The following is a 20844-nucleotide window of genomic DNA, read 5'->3' as shown; positions in this document are numbered from 1 at the left end:
TGTGAAAAATGCTAATATTGGTCTTATGACTTGAATGGGATTTCTGCCACAAATGCTGAAACGTTAGCATGTGGAAACAGTGCCAGTGAAACGAAACCAAATCATGGATTTGCTGTCATACCTTGTCCATAGACTGTAGACTGGGACCAAAAGTATTGGGAATTTCACTTATGTGTATTAAAGTTAACTATTTGGTCCCATATTCATAGTATGCAATGACTACATCAAGCTTGTGACTCTACAAATTTGTTGGATGCATTTGCTGTTTGTTTTGGTTGTGTTTCAGATTATGTTGGGCCCTATAAAAATGAATGGTAAATAATGTTTTGTCACTTTTATTGTAAATAAGAAAGAATATGTTTAACACGTCTACATTAATGTGGATGCTACCATGATTACGGATAATTTTGAATGAATCGTGAATAATGATGAGTGAGAAAGTTAGACGCACAAATATCATAACCTCAAGACATGCTAACATCTCAGCATTACAATCAGAGGTTAGCATTTGTGGGGGTGGGGGGTAATGATACTGTATTTGTGTGTCTAACTTTCTCACTCATTATTCACGATTCATTCAGAATGATCCGTAACCATGGTAGCATCCGCATTAATGTAGAAGGTTTTTAGAAACATTCTTATTTACAATAAAAAATGAATGAAATTACACAATACATTATTTACCATTTATTTCTAACACTTTATTTTATTTCATGTTAGCTTGAGACTCATATGGTGAGTGGAGGCTGGCTAACCACGGGAAAAACAACCACGGGAAAAACAACTTTATAACGATTTGGTTAGTTGTGGATCATGTGGATCATGCAAGTTGTCAAATATAGTAGAGTAGGAGGTTTTCTAAACTCTCTGGTTAAGCTCACTTTGGTTAGAAATGTGACAACAGAATGAAACTGTTCCAGTATTCTATCAAGTCAGACACACAGCCCTTGGACCACATCCTGTAACATGTGTAAAGGAAGTTATTTGACAGCAACATGATTTACTGTAAGTGTTGCACACCACAATCACCTGTAGGCTATCCATTGACTGTAACGACATATCTACAAAATGTTTTATGTGATATTATTTGTTTTAAAATGACTTCATAACAGCATTACTGCGTTATAAACTGGGTGGTTAGAGCCCTGAATGCTGATTGGCTGACAGCCGTGGTATATCAGACCGTATACCACAGGTATGACAAAACATTTATTTTTACTGCTCTAATTACGTTGATAACTAGTTTATAATAGCAAGAAGGCACCTTGGGGGTTTGTTGTATATTGGCCATATACCACACCCCCTCATGCATTATTGCTTAATTATAAACTGGGTGCTTTGAGCCCTGAATTCTGAATGGCTGAAGGCCATGGTATACCACGGGTATGACAAAACATTTAGTTTTATTGTTCTAATTACATTGGTAACCAGTTTATAATAGCAATAAGGCACCTTGGGGGTTTGTGGTATATGGCCAATATACCAATTCTAAGGGCTGTGTCCAGGCACTCGTAACAAATATTCAGATGAAATATATTGTGCTATTTATCACACACTACTTTGTGTCAAAGTTTAACAAGGACTCTCTCCTCACAAGTGTCATGATTAAAGATATGCTCAAGAGCCTCACATACAATATATATCGTTTGGTTATTGTGCTGCCACAGAATGAATTGTGAGCAAGGCCTCAAAAAAGCTTTATATACCAGAGCTGCGAGAAAGGTTCTATGTATTATTGAAACAATGTTTGTGAGAATGCCAACAGGTGTGGTTCCCGTGGGGGAAGATTCTATTGGGGAAAGGTTCCTGTGGGGGTAGCCATGGAAGCCAAGAAGGTGTGTGTGTGTGTGTGTGTGTGTGTGTGTGTGTGTGTGTGTGTGTGTGTGTGTGTGTGTGTGTGTGTGTGTGTGTGTGTGTGTGTGTGTGTGTGTGTGTGTTCAAACACACATGCATGAGGGGGTCTGGGAGAGGAAGTGTGTCCATCTGATGAATGGGCATGTGCCTGAACTCAATTTTATACAGTAATCACACCCATTCATTTCTAATGATCGGTCATTTTTGACACCACAGGTGTACAAAGGTGAAATAAAATACACAAAATGTAATGAAAATCATCAAATGTTATATTGTGTGTTCAGATGCCCTATGTGGACAAAGTCATGGAACTTCATGACAATCATATTAAGCGAACTACATTGTTCAGAGAGAATTTATAATTCGACTGGAACACAGCAGTAGGGTTAACATAATATATGTATTAGGCTATTGTTTGTACTACATTGTCATTACGTTTTATATCTGAAGTGAAATCTACATTATGCGCCTTACGCAAAACACAAATAACCTAGGTCTTACATTTGTCCCTATTTGGAAGCACTGGCGCCGCGATTACGTTACCCAGGCACGCAGTTAAGCGCAGCGCCCAATCGAGGGCAGCGCTGAGCAGATCGAGCTATAGGGCTTTGGAGCGCTTCGCTTTGCACAGTCGAGTGAACTGGTGAGGAACGATACAGTACACTACCGTAGAAAAATAGTGGGGGAGACGAGAGTAAACAACCACCTGAGACGCACACAACCATACCCTTATACGGCAGCCGATAGGTTATCTTTGAGTCGCCTGCAGCGCAGAAAGAGCACTCGTATTTTGAGAAGAATTTGGCTACATACCGCGCAGGAGGATCATATCAAGCAAAGGAGCAGCCGTGAGAGAAGCACGAGATACGGAGACATGGCTGCGACAACCTGTACACGATTCACGGACGAATTTCAGCTATATGAAGAGCTGGGAAAGTAAGCCTGTTTGTTTTGGTAATTTGCAGTCGCTGACTTGTCGTTTGCGTGGGTGTGGATGCGGGTTTGTGTTGATGCGGTGGTCTTTTTCGGGGTGACAGCGGCGCAAGGCAAGGGTGACAGCTCGCTCAAAATACGCTGTCTCTTCACACACACACACACACACACACACACACACACACGAGATTCTTGTTCCCTGCGCTCTTAAAATATTATGGCAATAGTTGGTCAATGCGTCTAAACAAAGCTCTCCATAGGCATTGGGTAATATTGCTTTGTTTTGCGAGCTCTCTCTCCCTGGCTCCCCCCTATCACCCTATCAGAAGGCAACAACCACAGGTAGCGGTCCGGGAGACTGACATTTTGAGCTGTATATAAATGGGGCGGCTGTTTGGTGTCTTGCTGCGCTGCAACTTTCGAGCAAGCCCCCGCAGAGAAAATTTAGCAGTTTCATTGCTAATCTCATGCTATTTTACACATTTTGCCATGCGGTTTAGAGAAAATGTTGCAGTTTTAAAGCTGTAATTCGAAATTAATGTTTTTAAGCACTTAAATAAATAGCATGGACCAGAATGACATGCTCGCCCCACTACTAATGTTTCTGCAGGGACGTTTCACCAAATTCAAACGATTTTGTCATTTATTTGCAGATAATTGTTGTTTGCAGCTCAAGAAGCAGTCCTAGCAGTATTCAAATCAGGGAGCGAACGTTTCTTTCACCGATGAGATTCGGTTGAGATAGGCCGATTGAAAATGAATCTCAAATTAACTTTCATGTGTTTTTTTCACAACCTGAACCTCTGAGTTTGATGCATATTATGTCAGTAGCCCATTCACAGACACAAACTACCTTTAGTACACATGGTATGTTCTTCCCGGGGGACTTTTGTTAACCTTCATACAACCGACTGGGGTCATTTTGACCACAGAGGTATATTTGTCATCATAGCCCAACAGTGGTTTATTAAATTGACTTTGTCAATCAACTTGTTTTTAATCAATTGAACATTCTAAATCATTGTTTAGTGTTTCTGTTAGGGCTGGGAGATATGGACAAAATATCTATAATTTTGATGGTATTTTATGTTTTTGAATACTAAAAGTTCTAAATATGCTCTCGGAGTATCCTCTGAACCTAATGTGGCAACACATAAATTATAAGTAATTTCAATGGGTCTTTTTCCATTTATACTGTTCAATCCAACTCCAAACCAAAAATAATTTTCAGCATTTTCATACATTTCTGCATTTCCTGCACTTTTACTATCATTTCCACACTGTACCATGCTGCATGATATGGGCAACAAATCTGTCACTCAAGAAGAGAGCAGTTGCTAGATTACGGAGTCACAAGCACTTTCTTACTTTCTTGATATTCCCTCTGCATGGTCAGAGGGATGCAGCAATGTTGGTGACATGCTGATTTCCACAAGCGTTCTATAATTACACTATTAGTGTGTGTACTTTACTGTCTGCAAACGACTGTTTGCCTGTTTATTGCTAAAATGATTTGTGTTAGCCGCTAATGGTAATCTATAAAGTGCTCGTGACTCTGTGGTCCAGCAACGGCTCTCTTCTTGAGTGACAGGGTGCAGGGCTGGGCGAAGGTTAACGGAATGCAGCAGCAGGAGAGAGACGTAGAGACGTAGGAGAGAGAAGTAGCAAACAGAGTAAAACTATACAAACAGACATTATATGTGCTGGAGTTGTGTATCACATTTAACAAACCAAACATTGAAATATCATCATAGAAAGTAAAGTAAAAACTCAAACCGGTCCGTTCATCTATACCGGGGCGGAAGGGTAGCCTAGTGGTTAGAGCTAGTAACCGAAAGGTTGCAAGTTCAAATCCCTGAGCTGACAAGGTACAAAATCTGTCGTTCTGCCCCTAAACAGGCAGTTAACCCACTGTTCCTAGGCCGTCATTGAAAATAAGAATTTGTTCTTAACTGACTTGCCTAGTTAAAAAAAATAATAATATAGTAAAATACCCAAAGGACATCCATCCAGCCAACTTGACACAACTGTGTGAAGCACTGGAGTCAACAAGGGCCACCATCCCTGTGGATTGATTTCAACACCTTGTAGAGTCAGACACACAAGTTGGCTGGATGGATGTCCTCTGGGTGGTGGACATTCTTGATACATAGGGGAAACTGTTGAATGTGAAAACCCCAGCAGCATTGCAGTTCTTGACACACAGTTCTGGCACCTACTACCATTCCCCATTCAAAGGCTTTCAAATATTTTGTCTTGCCCATTCACCCTCTGAATAGCACACAAACACAATCCATGTGTCAATTGTCTCAAGGTTTAAAAATCCTTAAAAATCTCCTCCCCTTCATCTACACTGATTGAAGTGGATTTAACAAGTGACATCAATAAGGGATCATAGCTTTCACCTGGTCAGTCTGTCATGGAAAAATCTGTTGTTAATGTTTTGTATACTCAGTGTATGTTGTCCAAACACTCTTAGAAAAGAAGGTGCTATCTAGAACCTAAAATGGTTATTTTGCTGTCCCCATAGGACAACCCCTTTGAGTAACTATTTTTGCTTACAGGTTCTAAACATTCACCCTTTGCAGAGAGGGTTCTACATGGAACCAAAAATGGTTCTCTTATGGGGACAGCTGAAGAACCCTTTTCGAAAACATTTTGTGTGTACCACCATAGGGTGAAGGGGGGCCTGTAACAGTGATTTCGACCAGATAAACAGATAATCTGCAGAGATATAGCTCTCCATGTACTCACCTAAGATTGTACTTTTCTATACCACGTATCATATGGCTGTATTCAAAACCAAAATAACCTTATTTTAAGTGCATATAAAAATCTGCCAATGGTGTACAACGTCTGCCAATGTTGTAAAGGCTTGATAGAACTGCAATACAGAACACATATATGTTCTGAATCTACACCCAGAGCTGTATTGGTGTGTATGCTCTAAAAGGTAGTCTTTCTAGAGAAATGCTAAAGTATTTATTTGAGACATAATATCCATACTACCAGAGGGCGAAGGGGTACCTACCTATTGGAGTGATTTTGACCAGATAGACAGATCACCTGCTTGGGTTCACCTTCATACAACCGACTGGGGTCATTTTGACCACAGAGGTATATTTGTCATCATAGCACCAACGGTGGTTTATTAAATTCTTCCTATTTTTAATGACTTTATCAATCAACTTGTTTTTAATCAATCAAACATTCATCCTTAGTTGCAGTCAAAACTGCTCATAAAAGTCTGTCAGTGGTATGAATACTTCACTGTAATTCAGAAACCAGCTACCCTCTATATGTACACATAGTGCAGTATTGGTGTGTATTCTCTGAAAATAGTTATTTTACAGGAAACGTTCTATAAATACCAGAATTCCTATAATATCCACATTCTATATGTGAAACTTGTTATGGTATTTGTGTTGCTATACCATTTGGTTTGAAGGGACTGAGGATTTGGGCATGGTTTTTTAAGCATCCTACCATAGGCTCTACCATTCCTATTGTTTCAATAGCAGCGACGCTAATTCTGGCTATGGGGTAAGTAAATAAAGAAAACTAAGCTATATTTTTGGTCATAGTCTTTTAGGATCACTGGATGAAATGTTGACGCACCGGCACATTAAATGGCAATCGTTTTTACCACATAAATATGACCATGTATATTTAGGACCCCTTTAGGTATAAAAATATATATAAAATAATTATTTTATTAAGATATTGAATTTGGCCTTTTACTACCAATTCCCATAGAAACACATTGAATATCACATTCATAAATGGCATATTTTTTTATATTTTTAAACAAGGTTTTGAAGTATCTGTCCTATATCTAGGAGCTACAGGAAAGCTCAGGAAATTAATATTTTTAATACACATATATTTAACCCCTTTTTTTGGGGTATGCACAAAACTACCTCCATACTTCCATTCATTTTATAAACCGGGTACCAGTTACTTTCAGACGAGTCCCGTGACACTTTTGGGGGGGTCGTAGAGCAAAACGGAGACCACCATCGTGTTTGTGAGAGTCTCCCCTATAGCCATTTCCGTGAGACAAACACCGTTGTAGCTCAACCATCTTCCACCGCAGATGTGAAAGGCCGCCATAGGCATATGTGGAAGGCCGCCATAGGCAGATGTGGAAGGCCGCCATAGGCAGATGTGGAAGGCTGCCATAGGCAGATGTGGTGGATTGAGAAGCAGCCAAAACAATAAACTGAAGGATTGGTTTTATTTTTTTAGTATGTTATTTATATTGACAAATGCGTCAATAGACTCTAGGGGTTATTGCCACACTAAATCCAACATCTAAAGCATGGATGGTGTGGTAAAGCTGTCTATACTGTATGTCTCCAACGCAGAGCATATAAAGCATTGAGCTACAGTATAAGCCCACTGAAACCTTGTCATAAAGCACAGGAGCTGCATGTACTGGGTGCTTCCTTTCCTTTCTCACTCAGGTCCAGCACCCGTGGATTATTTTGGGATGTGCAATTACACTGTTGGAGCTAAATTGTAAACCACCAGACTTGCCTTCCGTAGCTCTAACTGTAGTGCTGCTGTGGGTTGTTACGTAGGCCTGCTGTAGCTGGGTCGTTCCACAAAATTGGTGCTTTTTGGACATGCAAACTTTTAAAGAAATTCCCTTCAAAATATCCCTTGCTTCAACATTTCAGTTGCATGGTGGATATGTTTAGCCTACAGACTTAGAAGAAGAAAAAATATCTCAGGCATTAAATCCTGTTAACTAAGAATATTTTATTTGATCTGCACTTATACGGTACCAAAATATATGTCAACACTCTTACAGACACTTACAGTTGAAGTCGGACATTTACATACACTTAGGTTGGAGTCATTAAAACTCGTTTTTCAACCACTCCATACATTTCTTGTTAACAAACTATAGTTTTGGCAGGTCGGTTAGGACATCTACTTTGTGCATGACATAAGTATGTTTTTCAACAATTGTTTACCGACAGATTATTTCACTTATAATTCACTGTATCACAATTCCAATGGGTCAGAAGTTTACATACACTAAGTTGACTGTGCCTTTAAACAGCATGGAAAATTCCAGAAAATTATGTCATGGCTTTAGAAGCTTAGGATAATTGACATAATTTGAGTTAATTGGAGGTGTACCTGTGGATGTATTTTAAGGCCTACCTTAAAACTCAGTGCCTCTTTGCTTTTTATCATGGGAAAATCAAAAGAAATAAACCAAGACCTCAGAGAAAAACATTGTGGACCTCCACAAGTCTGATTCATCCTTGGGAGCAATTCCCAAATGCCTGAAGGTACCACGTTCATCTGTACAAACAATAGTACGCAAGTATAAACACCATGGGACCACGCAGCCATCATACCACTCAGGAAGGAGACGCGTTCTGTCTCCTAGAGATGAATGTACTTTGGTGCGAGAAGTGCATATCAATCTCAGAACAACAGCAAAGGACCTTGTGAAGATGCTGGAGGAAACAGGTACAAAAGTATCTCTATCCACAGTAAAACGAGTCCTATATTGGCACAACCTGAAAGGCCGCTCAACAAGGAAGAAGCCACTGCTCCAAAACCGCCATAAAAAAGCCAGATTACGGTTTGCATCTGCACATGGGGACCAAGATTGTACTTTTTGGAGAAATGTCTGATGAAACAAAAATATAATTGTTTGGCCATAATGACCATCGTTTTGTTTGGAGGAAAAAGGGGGGAGGCTCGCAAGCCGAAGATCACCATCCCAGCCGTGAAGCATGGGGGTGGCAGTATCATGTTGTGGGGGTGCTTTGCTGCAGGAGGGACTGGTGGACTTCACAAAATAATTACATCATGAGGATGGAAAATTATGTGGATATATTGAAGCAACATCTCAAGACATCAGTCAAGAAGTTAAAGCTTGGTCACAAATGCGTCTTCCAAATGGACAATGACCCCATGCATACTTCCAAAATTGACAACAAAGTCAAGGTATTGGAGTGGCCATCACAAAGCCCTGACCTCAATCTCAGGGAAAATGTGTGGGCAAAACTGAAAAAGCATGTGCGAGCAAGGAGACCTACAAACCTGATTCCGTTACACCAGCTCTGTCAGGAAGAATGGGCCAAAGTTCATCCAACTTATTGTGGGAAGCTTGTGAAAGGCTACCCAAAATCTTTGACCCAAGTTATACAATTTAAAGGCAATGCTACCAAATAATAATTGAGTGTATGTAAACTTCTGACCCACTGGGAATGTGATGAAAGAAATAAAAGCTGAAATAAATCATTCTCTCTACTATTATTCTGATATTTCACATTCTTAAAATGAAGTGGTGATCCTAACTGACCTAAGACAGGGAATTTTTACTCTGATTAAATGTCAGGAATTGTGAAAAAGGTGTATGTAAACGTCCGACTTCAACTGTATGTAACTTCCCAACTATTATTTAATAAACGCATGTTTGTGATTTACATTTTTTTTTTCTTAATATTTCTTTAAGTATCCCTTGTACATTTTAAACTAACATAATGTCAACCTGATAAAGTTACCATTAGGCCTCTAACAGGGTTGACAATAAGAGGGTTGCGGTTTTAGGTGAAGATCGGCCATTACTCATGTGGTGAAGAGCATGGGACCACATGGTGTTCATCAAATTAGGAATTATTTATATGTTTTAGGGCTGGTCGATATGGCAAATAAATGATCACAATATCTATATATTTCCATTCGATAATTTTTCACGATATTAATCAAATAATGTTTAAAAGGTGTATGTCTTCAAACTCAAGAATGCCTGAACAAACCGTGGTTAGAGCGTTGGACCAGTAACCGAAAGGTTGCTAGATCGAATGCCTGAGCTGACAAGGTAAAAATCTGTCGTTCTACCCCTGAACAAGGCAGTTAACCCACTGTTCCCCGATAGGCCGTCATTGTAAATAAGAATTTGTTCTTAACTGACTTGCCTAGTTAAATACATTTATATTTGAAGGAAAATTGTTCCATGTTTGCGGCCAGGGAGCACGTACCTGTGGTCAATTAAATTGATAAGCCTCTTGAAACCTTCCTTTTCGACTGTGTTAATTGGTAGCATGTCCTTAGCAATGCAATGCATAATAGCATTTGTGATGTCTTTGTCTTCTCGGTGTTTGCTTGTAGTGCATAAACGTTGACTGCTTCGGGCAAACATCCCTAGATTGGCTGGTGCTTGAGGGACGTCTTTCAATACCATGGCACAAACTCAAACTTCCTCCATGTTCCAAAGAGTGATTTTGCTTCAGATGTTGAAATAGGTTTGTCGTATTACCAGACTTCGTAGCCATCTGTCTACGGCACAATTTGCACCGAACATTGCTCTGCTTTTTGCCAGACTTCAAAAACCCAAACCACTTCCAAATGACTGAAACAGTTTAACCCTTTTTATCAATAATTTCTTTGTTGGAAGCTGCTCCTTCTCCATGGCTATCACTGCCACTGTTTTCGCCTACATCACTCATTTTTCGTGATTAATAGTGGCTACTCCATCACTCGAGGTGCTAAGTGGTTTTTAGTGGGCGTATACCTCTCCACCTGCATGTTGTCACTTCTTCACACGTTCCTGCTGCGTCAGAGGTCAAATGGACTGCTGTACCTAATTATTCTATATCGACATTATCGAAAATGATTCTAAATGTTTTTATATCGTTATTGAGGGAAGTAATTACCTCGATAATTATTGGTATTGATTTTACCGCCCAGCCCTAGTTGATGTGTTTGACCAACACAGTCAAAGATGATTAAAAAAAAATGAAATAGACCAAAAAAAGAGAACTTCATTTTCCACCATACTGTTCAGAAGACTCAAATGATGTAACCTGCTGTGAATAATTTATCTTGTGGGAATGGTATGTTATTTTAAAGGGGTAAAATGTTTGCGCTAATCACATGAATACAAATAATAATCTTCTGAAATTACTTTGTCGAAAATCACTAGGCCTTTACAATGATGGGGAAATTTAGTAATCTTTGGATTCATTTGACTGAACTCTTCCTAAAAGTGACACAGGGTTGTCAAAATGCTGAATTTTGGCACTTTTATCAACCCTTTAATTAAATAAAAAATCTGATTTATTGAATTCTCCATGTGGACTATATTGAAGTGCACTTAATTTAGTACAGATTTTTAATATTGGGGCATCATTTCTACTTGAGTTTTGACTGTAGTGTTGCTTTTAATTCAATCCCTTTTTGACAGCATCCCCTTTTGATTTGAACTTAACCTTCCATACATATTAGAAGTGCTTAGAAAGTGACATTTTGGACCTGAATGCCAAAACATTCAGTTCACCCATTTTGCATACCTCTCCATATCATGAGACATCCATGTCTTCATCACTGGAAAAGATAAACGGTTGAGATTTATATTTTTTTCGAAACTTACAAACAGGGTGTCAAACTATTAAAAAAAAAAAATAATAACATTCACGTCCATTATCTTGTAGCTTTCTAACTGTCTTATGGAATAGGCTACGTAGGCCTATGCTGTTTCTCTCTGTGGTGTGTTTAAGTCTCACAAAAAGAGACCTGGCCGAGTGTGAACTTTCCAGGCGCAGTTGTTGTTGGTTGTGGTGTCTGTGAGTCTCAAATAAGTGTATGCGTGTGCGTGTGTGTGTGTGTGTGTGTGTGTGTGTGTGTGTGTGTGTGTGTGTGTGTGTGTGTGTGTGTGTGAAAAATGAAAAAGAGTAAAACGTGTGTATTTCAGTGTGTGAGTGTGTCTCTCAGTGTGTCTCTCTCCATTATACAGTATGTAGGGTGTGTGTGTGCTCGTCCATGTGTCTCTACCAGGCCCCATTACGTGCACTGAGTGTGTAGCTTTCTGATTTCCCAGCAGCCTTCAGTCATTCCAGCTATGCGGGGCGAGGTGCGAGTGGCCCAGAAGAGGAGGGGAAAGGCCACACGGCCCCCCTCCACCCCTCCATGCCCCAGTCGGCTGACAAGATAAATCACTTTAACGTCTCTTCAGAGAGATACAGGAAAAATAAAGACTGTGTTAATATATTGACTCTGGTAGCTGAGAGCTCTGCCTAGCCCACCTGCACACACAAACCAGCTGTGCTCAAGGCAGGGAAGACATGCAAGGAGTGTGGGCTTCACTCGGTCCTCCTTATGGATGTGTTGTTGAATTGTTTGTTGAAATATGTGACAACATGAATGTGTGTATGTGTGTGTCTGTGAAAGTGTTAATATTCATTTCTGAATAGCTGAAGTTTAACCCTGGCTTTCCCTTTTCCAATGGTGTAATATTTTCCAAACGGTGTAATATCAGTGATAACGTCAAGCACGCCCCCCATTCTCATCGACGAGGTTGCAGTGGAGCAGGTTGAGAGCTTCAAGTTCCTTGGTGTCCACATCACCAATAAACTAACATGGCCCATGCAGACCAAGACAGTCGTGAAGATGGCACAACAAAACCTATTCCCCCTCAGGAGACTGAAAAGATTTGGCATGGGTCCTCAGATCCTCAAAAAGTTCTACAGCTGCACCATCAAGAGCATCTTGACTGGTTGCGTCACTGTCCTGTATGGCACGACAGAGGGTAGTGCGTACGGCCCAGTACATCACTGGGGCCAAGCTTCCTGCCATCCAGGACCTCTATACGGTGTCAGAGGAAGGCCCTAAAAATGGTCAAAAACGCCAGCCACCCTAGTCATAAACTGTCCTCTCTGCTACCGCACAGCAAGTGGTACCTGAGCGCCAAGTCTAGGTCCAAGAGGCTTCTAAACAGCTTCTACCCTCAAGCCATAAGACTCCTGAACATCTAATCAAATGGCTACCCAGACTATTTGCATTGCCCCCCCTCTCCCCCTCTTTTACACTGCTGCTATTCTCTGTTGTTATCATTTATGCATAGTAACTCTACCTACATGTACATATTACCTCAACTAACCGGTGCCCCCGCGCATTGACTCTGTGCCTGTACACCACTGTATATAGTCTCGCTATTGTTATTTTACTGCTGCTGTTTAAATACTTGTTACTTTTATTTCTTATTCTTATCCATATTTTTTTTAACTGCATTGTTGGTTAGGGGCTCGTAAGTAAGCATTTCACTGTTATATTCGGCTCATGTGACTAATAACATTTGATTTGAAGGAGAAAGGAATGTTGTGAACTGGTGCAGTTAGTACAGTTTGATTTAGTTCAAACTGATAAAGCAAATATTTGTAACTAAACTGCTCTGATTCTTTTTGAATGTGGATTTTCATACTTCAGTAATATTGACATGAAAAGCGGGCAAACTTGGTTTAAAAAACAACAACAATCAAAAAACAACACATGCTTTTGTGTTTTTACTTTCTCACGTGTCACACTCACACACTGATCTGACAGTGTTTGCTGACTTTGTGGTGGGAACCTCAGGGGAACCTATTATCCAGACTTATAGTATATTCTATTACCACCAATAGCACGCCAGCCAAGGACAGAAGGCAGACATACTGCTGTGCTGGCAGAAAATGATATTAGAAAAGACCCCTTGTATAACATTCAGAGAAACTATGGCTCCTTCATAGCAATGTTAATGTTATACACTGTCATGATGTGCCCTGGGGGGGAGGATCACAGCCCCCCCCCTCCTCTCTCTTTCTCTCTCTCTCTCTTCACAGTTTTATGACGTTATGACAGGTCATAAATACCTGGTAGAAACTGCCATGCAGTATTGAGAGAGTCTACCAGAACAACGAGAGACTTGGCCAAACTCCTAAATCCCCAAAATGGGAGAATGAAACAGTTTTTCCACTTCTGAGAATGTGGGAATGGTCCGTGGACAGTTAAGGGACAGTTATGATGAGTGTGTTTCATTTGGTGATCTCATGAAGGACAGGAAACACACATAACGATATCTCTTAAAGTGTACATGTCCCAGCTGTCAGGTTTACATCTAAATATTGTGAAACGTATGTGATTAAACATGAAACTATTTGTGAAAAGATGTAATGTGATATTCACCTTCTAAATGAGAGTCTGGATTTTCTTATAAAGATTAACTAGTCAGTGGCCACACCCCCGTGAGCCCAGACATCAGATTAGCGTCATAGAACCACACCTTCTTTAACCGAGGATAAAACCCTCTCCTGAAGAAATTTGCACCAGAGTAGAAAACATGCAGCTGATGCGACATGTTGAAATAGTTGGCACTCCAAGTCTACCAAAGGACAAGACCATACCACGTGGAGATCTGGCTACACGGCTGGAAATGGTTAATCTCTGAGACTATACATCACTACAGAATAAGAGAAAATCTTAGATGTATAATTACTAGTCTGCAGCTAGACATTACGTACGTCGAGAATAGAGACAACCGATGAAGCATCTATTCTATGAGAACATTTCTGAATGGTACTCTGAAGCATCCATTCTAACCATCTACAGTCACGAAATACATTGTGTCTTCTGGGAAAGTTAACCAGAGACTGATGAACCCTACAGGACAATCGAGGATTTCAACAGAGAAGACAACAACGACAGACGGGCGTAAATATATATACATTGCAATTATTCTCGAATGAGCGGCCGTTCATGGACAAAGGATTAGCATTTCAATCAATATAATTATAAACTTTGTGTAGTGAATCCATTTTGTTTTTCCCGCTCTTTCTCAGTCCCCACCCATTTCCTTTGACTACCAAGCAGTCATATCGGCTTAGCCCACTACGGGCTTTTCTATCATTGTTAGTAACTAATATCTACTGTTTGTTTGTGATGCATTTCTGTGATTATTTAATTAATTAGTAAATAAATAATTAAGCCAATTTGTATATTGCTGATTCATTCTGGAAACTAGGATTCGTGCAGATAACCAAGAATTTTACTACATTTGGAATGAGACTAATGAGGTAAAGATTAATAATAATTAATAGAAGACTGTACTCGATAAGATATAAAAAATATCTGAAGAGAAATATAGACTATAAAAACTTTACGTGGTGCCCCGACTTCCTAGTTAATTCAAGTTTACATGATTAGCTTAATCTAATCATAATATGTCTGACCGGATGTTCTGTTCCTTTTCTCTTTGTTTACAGGGGAGCCTTTTCAGTGGTGCGCAGATGTGTCAAGCTGTGTACTGGACAGGAATATGCCGCCAAAATAATCAACACCAAAAAGCTATCTGCAAGAGGTAAGCAATTTTAAGCTCTGTGCTATCTTTTTTAATGTTTACATTTAGGTTGCACTGTTGTATCCTACTATCCATGAACCATCTGAATAGGCCATGATCCAGGGTTGGTCAACCTTGGGGGACCCCTATTATTAATACTATTTACAAACACCTTATATTCATCAGCATTAAAAAGACGTATCGTACAGTATACTGTATATTGTCATGAAAAAGCAATGGCCTGTATTTCCCACTCGTATTTGCTACTCGTCGTAATGTTAATCAGTATCACACGTGTTGGGTAACTGTTTTAGAAAAAGCCAAGGCCAAATGCCATGGCCATGAGATCCACTCAGGGCCTCTAGGTCCACAATGACTGCAGGGTGTGTTTCACGCCTCCAGCTGCACAGTGTAAATCTCCTGCTGCCCTCTCTGCCTCGTAACTGGAGCCCTAAGGCGGCTCTGCCCTGCCAGGTGTCAGCAGACCCGGGTTCAAATACTATTTGAAATCTTTCAAATACTTTTAGCATTTGCATGAGCCTGCCTTTGGTGCCAGATGGACAGAGTTTGCATTGTTCTTCTACAGCTATTTAATTGGTTCCATTGCACCAGGCAAACTCAATCAAGCACAGCTAAAGTATATGAATTGATTTCAAATAGTATTTGAACCCAGGTCTGACAGCCAGACAGATGAGGGCTACTTGTTATTGTGGTGAACAAACATTTCAACAGGTTTTAGTGGAGGGGATCCTCCTGGAACTTGAAGAGGACGGTGTTAGCTCTCTCTCTCTCTCTTTGTTTGGTGGCAACTGTCAGACTAGTTTTAGAATGACACAACAGGGACTTGAATATGGGTCGTTGGGGTCAATTCCACTTTTGACTTTGGGAATTAAAATGGCTGACCCCCACTCAGCTTGACACATTTTTTTTGTCCATTTTAAATGGTTGTGTTGCCTCAGGATGATCAGATGTCATAGATCTTTTTGGTATTCATTTCCAGGCTGTTGTCTATACAGTAGCTGAATTGAAGATACAAGGACTAGTTTATCTCCAATCATTTTAGGCAACAGTTTGTTTTGAAGGCTCTGGCTGGCTGTCCTTCCTCGTAGTGGGCCTGGGGATCTAGGGACACATTAGTGAATGTAATGACATTACTGCCATGACCAGATTATCCTGCCTGCATTACCATAAGGCCCCGGCTAACACTAGTCACGCAGATTGACTTGATGAGACTGTTACACACCAGCAGTTTTAATCAGGGCAGAGAAAAAGGGGGAGAGAGAGAAAGTCAAAACAGCAGGTTCAGGCTATGTTTCAACTTGTCAACTTGTCAAAGGAGTAGATAAGAATTTGTAAATAAGAATTTGTTCTTAACTGATTCCAAATCTGTTATTTCATAGTTTTGATGTCTTCACTATTATTCTACAATGTAGAAAATAGTAAAAATATAGAACAATCCTGGAATGAGTAGGTATGTCCAAACTTTTGACTGGTACTTGCTGGAATGGAAAATATGGCGCTCTACAACATGACGGCCGGCTGTACAATACTGGGCTATTTAGCTAAAGAATCCCCGCAGGGCATGATGAAGGAGTAGGATGTCCCTGTAATAAGAATTTGTTCTTAATGGCATTGTCAACTTAGTGTATGTTAACTTCTGACCCACTGGAATTGTGATACAGTGAATTATAAATGAAATAATCTGTCTGTAAACAATTGTTGGAAAAATCCCTGTGACATGCACACAGTAGATGTCCAAACTGACTTGCCAACACTATAGTTTGTTAACAAGAAATGTATGGAGTGGTTGAAAAATGATTTTTAGTGACTTCCGACTTCAACTGTAGCTCAAGTTGGGAGGGAGGGGGGGGGGGTTAATAACTAGCTTGGCTATTAGACAATTCTTTAGTAAAGGTTGAATAGTCTATTTTTCAGCTAATAGCCTATCCTGCTACGCTTGTGAAAAACGAATAATAACACTTTTCCCCCTTTCCACATGTTAAAGATTCCAATTGATAGTGTTTTTAGCCACAATTGGCCCCAACCCCAATTAATACATTTGGGCACAATCGATAGCTTGCTGGACATAGGGCTAGAATGTTGAGGGTTCAAAACCTGCTTCCTGCTTGTTTCATTACATTATTATGCCGGTCTCAGAGAAAATATACTGGATTGTTACTCCCATCTCGTTCTTCGCTCTTTTCCACGCGTCATTCAGCACGCTTGTGGGCGTGCTGGCAGGATGTACTGTTTTTTATTCTGTATATATGAATTACAAATCAGCCTTTACTTAAATCAGGTTTCTAGTCTATTGCATAGTTACAATGTGTAATCATTGATGTCCCAGGACCAAGATTAGTAAACACTGTTGAAGTGTATAATTGTAATACATACATGAAGGCACAGCATCGTTCAAATAATGAAGTTTGATACACCTGGTATTGGATATGACTGATATCGCTAAATAGTGATTTTCATAATTTACTTTATGACCAAAAAATATACACAATAGTTGGTCTCTACATGAACTAACATTTTCCTCTCAGTTGTAAATGTTTTGCTTGACTCGTTATGACGTTATAACTACTTACATTTGCTTCCCCAATTGTGTTTTGTCAGCCATCTTTGCTGAAGAAAGTCACCATGGACTCGATATGATTGGCCATGTAAAAATATTGGGACCCAAATGCATATTGAGTGCTCTACCTCGTGGTCTGGAGCAACGAAGCTGTGACGTTGGGTACCTCTAAGTCCCGTGGTGTGAGCTTGCAACTTTTAAAGGAGGAACCACTGGATTACTTTTGATTACTAGAAAGTGTTTTACTCAATTATTTAGATCAATGGTAAGCTCACCCGTGATGTGATGAATTACAAATAGTAATTGCTATTAGCTAATTCATATTGTGGTTTCTGACAGCCGAGAGTTATCTAAATACATCAATATTTCCTTAGTTAGCACTAGCACTAGGACTCATGTAGCCTACATTTTCTGGTTTGGTTGATTGTGTGTGCTGTCACTACGTCTGTGAATGAATGAACATTGCATCCAAAAATAAACTGGTCGCATTCAGGACATAACTTTGTAAGGACTGTGTTTGTGCAAAATGTTTCTGTGAAAAAACAGTGTGGCTAGCTCAAATGCTGACTGCTGAAACTGAAACTGAATGTTCTAAATAAGCGTTCTTATCATACGGGTTTGAGTGTATGCTGCAAGGACCACTGTAGAATGATCACACACGTTTGTTGGTACATGTGAAAAGGTCAATTATAATCAACATAATAATTCACATTTCCTGTTTTTTTTTTGCAAATGTTTTAAAAATAAAAAACAGATACCTTATTTACATAACTATTCAGACCCTTTGCTATGGGACTCCAAATTGAGCTCAGGTGTATCCTGTTTCCATTTATTGTCCTTGATATGTTTATACCACTTGATTGGAGTCCACCTGTGGTAAATTCAATTGATTGGACATGATTTGGAAAGGCACATACCTATCGATATAAGATGCCACAGTTGGCAATGATTGTCAGCGCACAAACCAAGCCATGAGGTCGAAGGAATTGCCCGTAGCGCTCCGAAACAAGATTCTGTCGAGACACAGATCTGGGGAAGAGTACCAAAACATTTCTGCGACATTGAAGGTCCCTAAGAATACAGTGGCCTCCATCAGTCTTAAATGGAAGAAGATCGGAACCACCAAGACTTCCTAGAGCTGGCTGCCTTGCCAAACTGAGCAATCAGGGGAGAAGAGCCTTGGTCAGGGAGGTGACCAAGAACCCGATGGTCAATCAGACAGCTCCAGAGTTACTCTGTGGAGATGGTTGTCCTTCTGCAAGGTTCTCCCATCTCTGCAGCACTCCACCAAACAGGCCATTATGGTAGTGTGGCCAGACGGAAGACACTCCTCTGTAAAAGGCACATGACAGCCCGTTTAGACTATGACAAAAGGTACCTAAAGGACTCTCAGGCCAATGAGAAGCAAGATTCTCTGGTTAGATGAAACCAAGATTGAACTCTCTGGCCTGAATGCCAAGAGTCATGTCTGGAGGAAACCAGGCACCACTCATCACCTGGCCAATACCATCCCTACGGTGAAGCACGGTGGTGGCAGTATCATGCTGTGGGATTTTTTTCAGTGGCAGGGACTGGGAGACTTGTCAGGATTGAGGGAAAGAGGAATGGAGCAAAGTACAGAGATCCTTGGTGAAAACCTGCTCCAGAGCTCTCAGGACCTCAGACTGGGGCGAAGGTTCACCTTCCAACAAGACAATGACCCTTAGCACACAGCCAAGACAACGCAGGATTGGCTTCGGGCCAGGTCTCTGAATGTTCTTGAGTGGCCCAGCCAGAGCCCGGACTTGAACCCTATTGAACATCTCTGGAGAGACCTGAAAATAGCTGTGCAGTGACGCTCCCCATCCAACCTGACAGAGCTTGAGAGGATCTGCAGAGAAGAATGGGAGAAACTCCTCAAATACAGGTGTGCCAAGCATGTAGCGTCATACCCAAGAAGACATGAGGCTGTAATTGCTGCCTACGATGCTTTAACAAAGTACTGAGTAAAGGGTCTGAATACTTATGTAAAGGTGATATTTCTAACCCTGTTTTTGCTTTGTCATTATGATGTATTGTGTGTACATTGGGGGGGGGGGGACAATTACATCCATTTTAGAATGAGGCTGTAACATAACAAAATGTGGATAAAGTGAAGGGGTCTGAATACTTGCTTAAATGCACTTTAGTTTGAAAAGAAAGGAAAGATTATGTCTAATTGTGCTGTATTGTACTACTGTGTGTACAAAACCCTCAGAACAGCCTAAATTCCTCAGGGTATGGACTCTATGAGGTGTCGAAAGCGTTCCACAGGGCCCATATTGACTCCAGTGCTTCCCACGATTGTGTCAAGTTGACTGGATGTCCTTTGGGTGGTGGACCATTCTTGAGCGTGAAAAGCCCAGCAGCGTTGCAGTTCTTGACACATTCAAACTGGTGCGCCTGGCACCTTACCCCGTTCAAAGGCACTTAAATCTTTTGTCTTGCCCATTCACCCTCTGAATGGCACACATACACAATCCAGGTCTCAATTGTCTCAAGTCTTAAAAATTTTTTTTTTTACCTGTCTCCTCCCCTTACACTGATTTGAAGTGGATTTAACAGGTGACATCAGTAAGGGATCATAGCTTTTGCCTGGATTCACCTGGTCAGTCTATGTCATGGAAAGAGCAAGTGTTCTTAATAGTTTGTGTACACAGTGTATATACTCTATACCTAAATGGCAGAAGATGATGTGTGTTATGTATCTACTGTACCTCAATGTCCTAGTATTTGAGTTGAGGGGATGTAGGCTACGGGCTTAGATCAGTGGTCTCAAACAGCGATACTAGAACCCCTGGTGGTACTTGCCCTATCCACAGGGGGTACTTGAGAAGACTCATGAGACCATAGGCCTACTGGTAAAATGCACATGAGGGGGTGCTTCATGGCTACTGTTCTTGATGTTTCACTACATGGGCTTTAGTCAACATATTACCCATTCAAAGATACATTTCATTTTGGTGAAACAAATGGACATGAACATGATTTTGACTTATTTATGTTTTTGTTCAAATCAAATGTTGCAAGATATGATGAAATAGGCAATGGAGCAGGAGGATTTCGAGGAAAAGAGAGTGAGATTGACAGATGAATGTGTGTGGGGGGGTGGGGGGGATAGAGATAGAGAAGGCACCCCAGGCACTTGGAAGCTGGGGGCCATGCGTCTGTGCTTCTACATGCCTTTAGCACGGGACTCTCATCTGACACACACACACACACACCCACCCACCGAGAGTCCTAATGCTAGCCTACTCGACTTGTATTGGATACAGTAGAAGATTCGGCCTGTCCCTTATTCCCTTATTCATGAGTAAGGTGGAAAATATGGTTGCCTTCCAAT

The 20844-nt window shown here is 40.6% G+C and overlaps 1 protein-coding gene across 50 annotated transcripts in view; it reads left to right on the top strand.

The window, feature by feature from the left end:
* Nucleotides 1–2407: 2407 nt before the first annotated feature.
* camk2b1 (calcium/calmodulin dependent protein kinase II beta 1) overlaps nt 2408–20844 on the top strand; it is an 87199-nt gene continuing 68762 nt past the window's right edge. For all 50 annotated transcript variants that reach the window (XM_090238013.1, XM_036980236.2, XM_090238025.1 and 47 more), the window contains exons 1-2: nt 2408–2790; nt 14832–14926. In XM_090238013.1, the coding sequence (XP_090094139.1) occupies nt 2729–2790; nt 14832–14926 (157 nt within the window). In that variant the 5' untranslated portion in view covers nt 2408–2728. The remainder of the gene's footprint in view (nt 2791–14831; nt 14927–20844) is intronic.

This window comes from Oncorhynchus mykiss, chromosome 6, assembly GCF_057628025.1.
Source record: "Oncorhynchus mykiss isolate SJ-2025 chromosome 6, ASM5762802v1, whole genome shotgun sequence".
Lineage (NCBI taxonomy): Eukaryota > Metazoa > Chordata > Actinopteri > Salmoniformes > Salmonidae > Oncorhynchus > Oncorhynchus mykiss.
The sequence above is the reverse complement of the archived record's forward strand: the minus strand, read 5'-3'. Positions and strand labels throughout refer to the sequence as shown.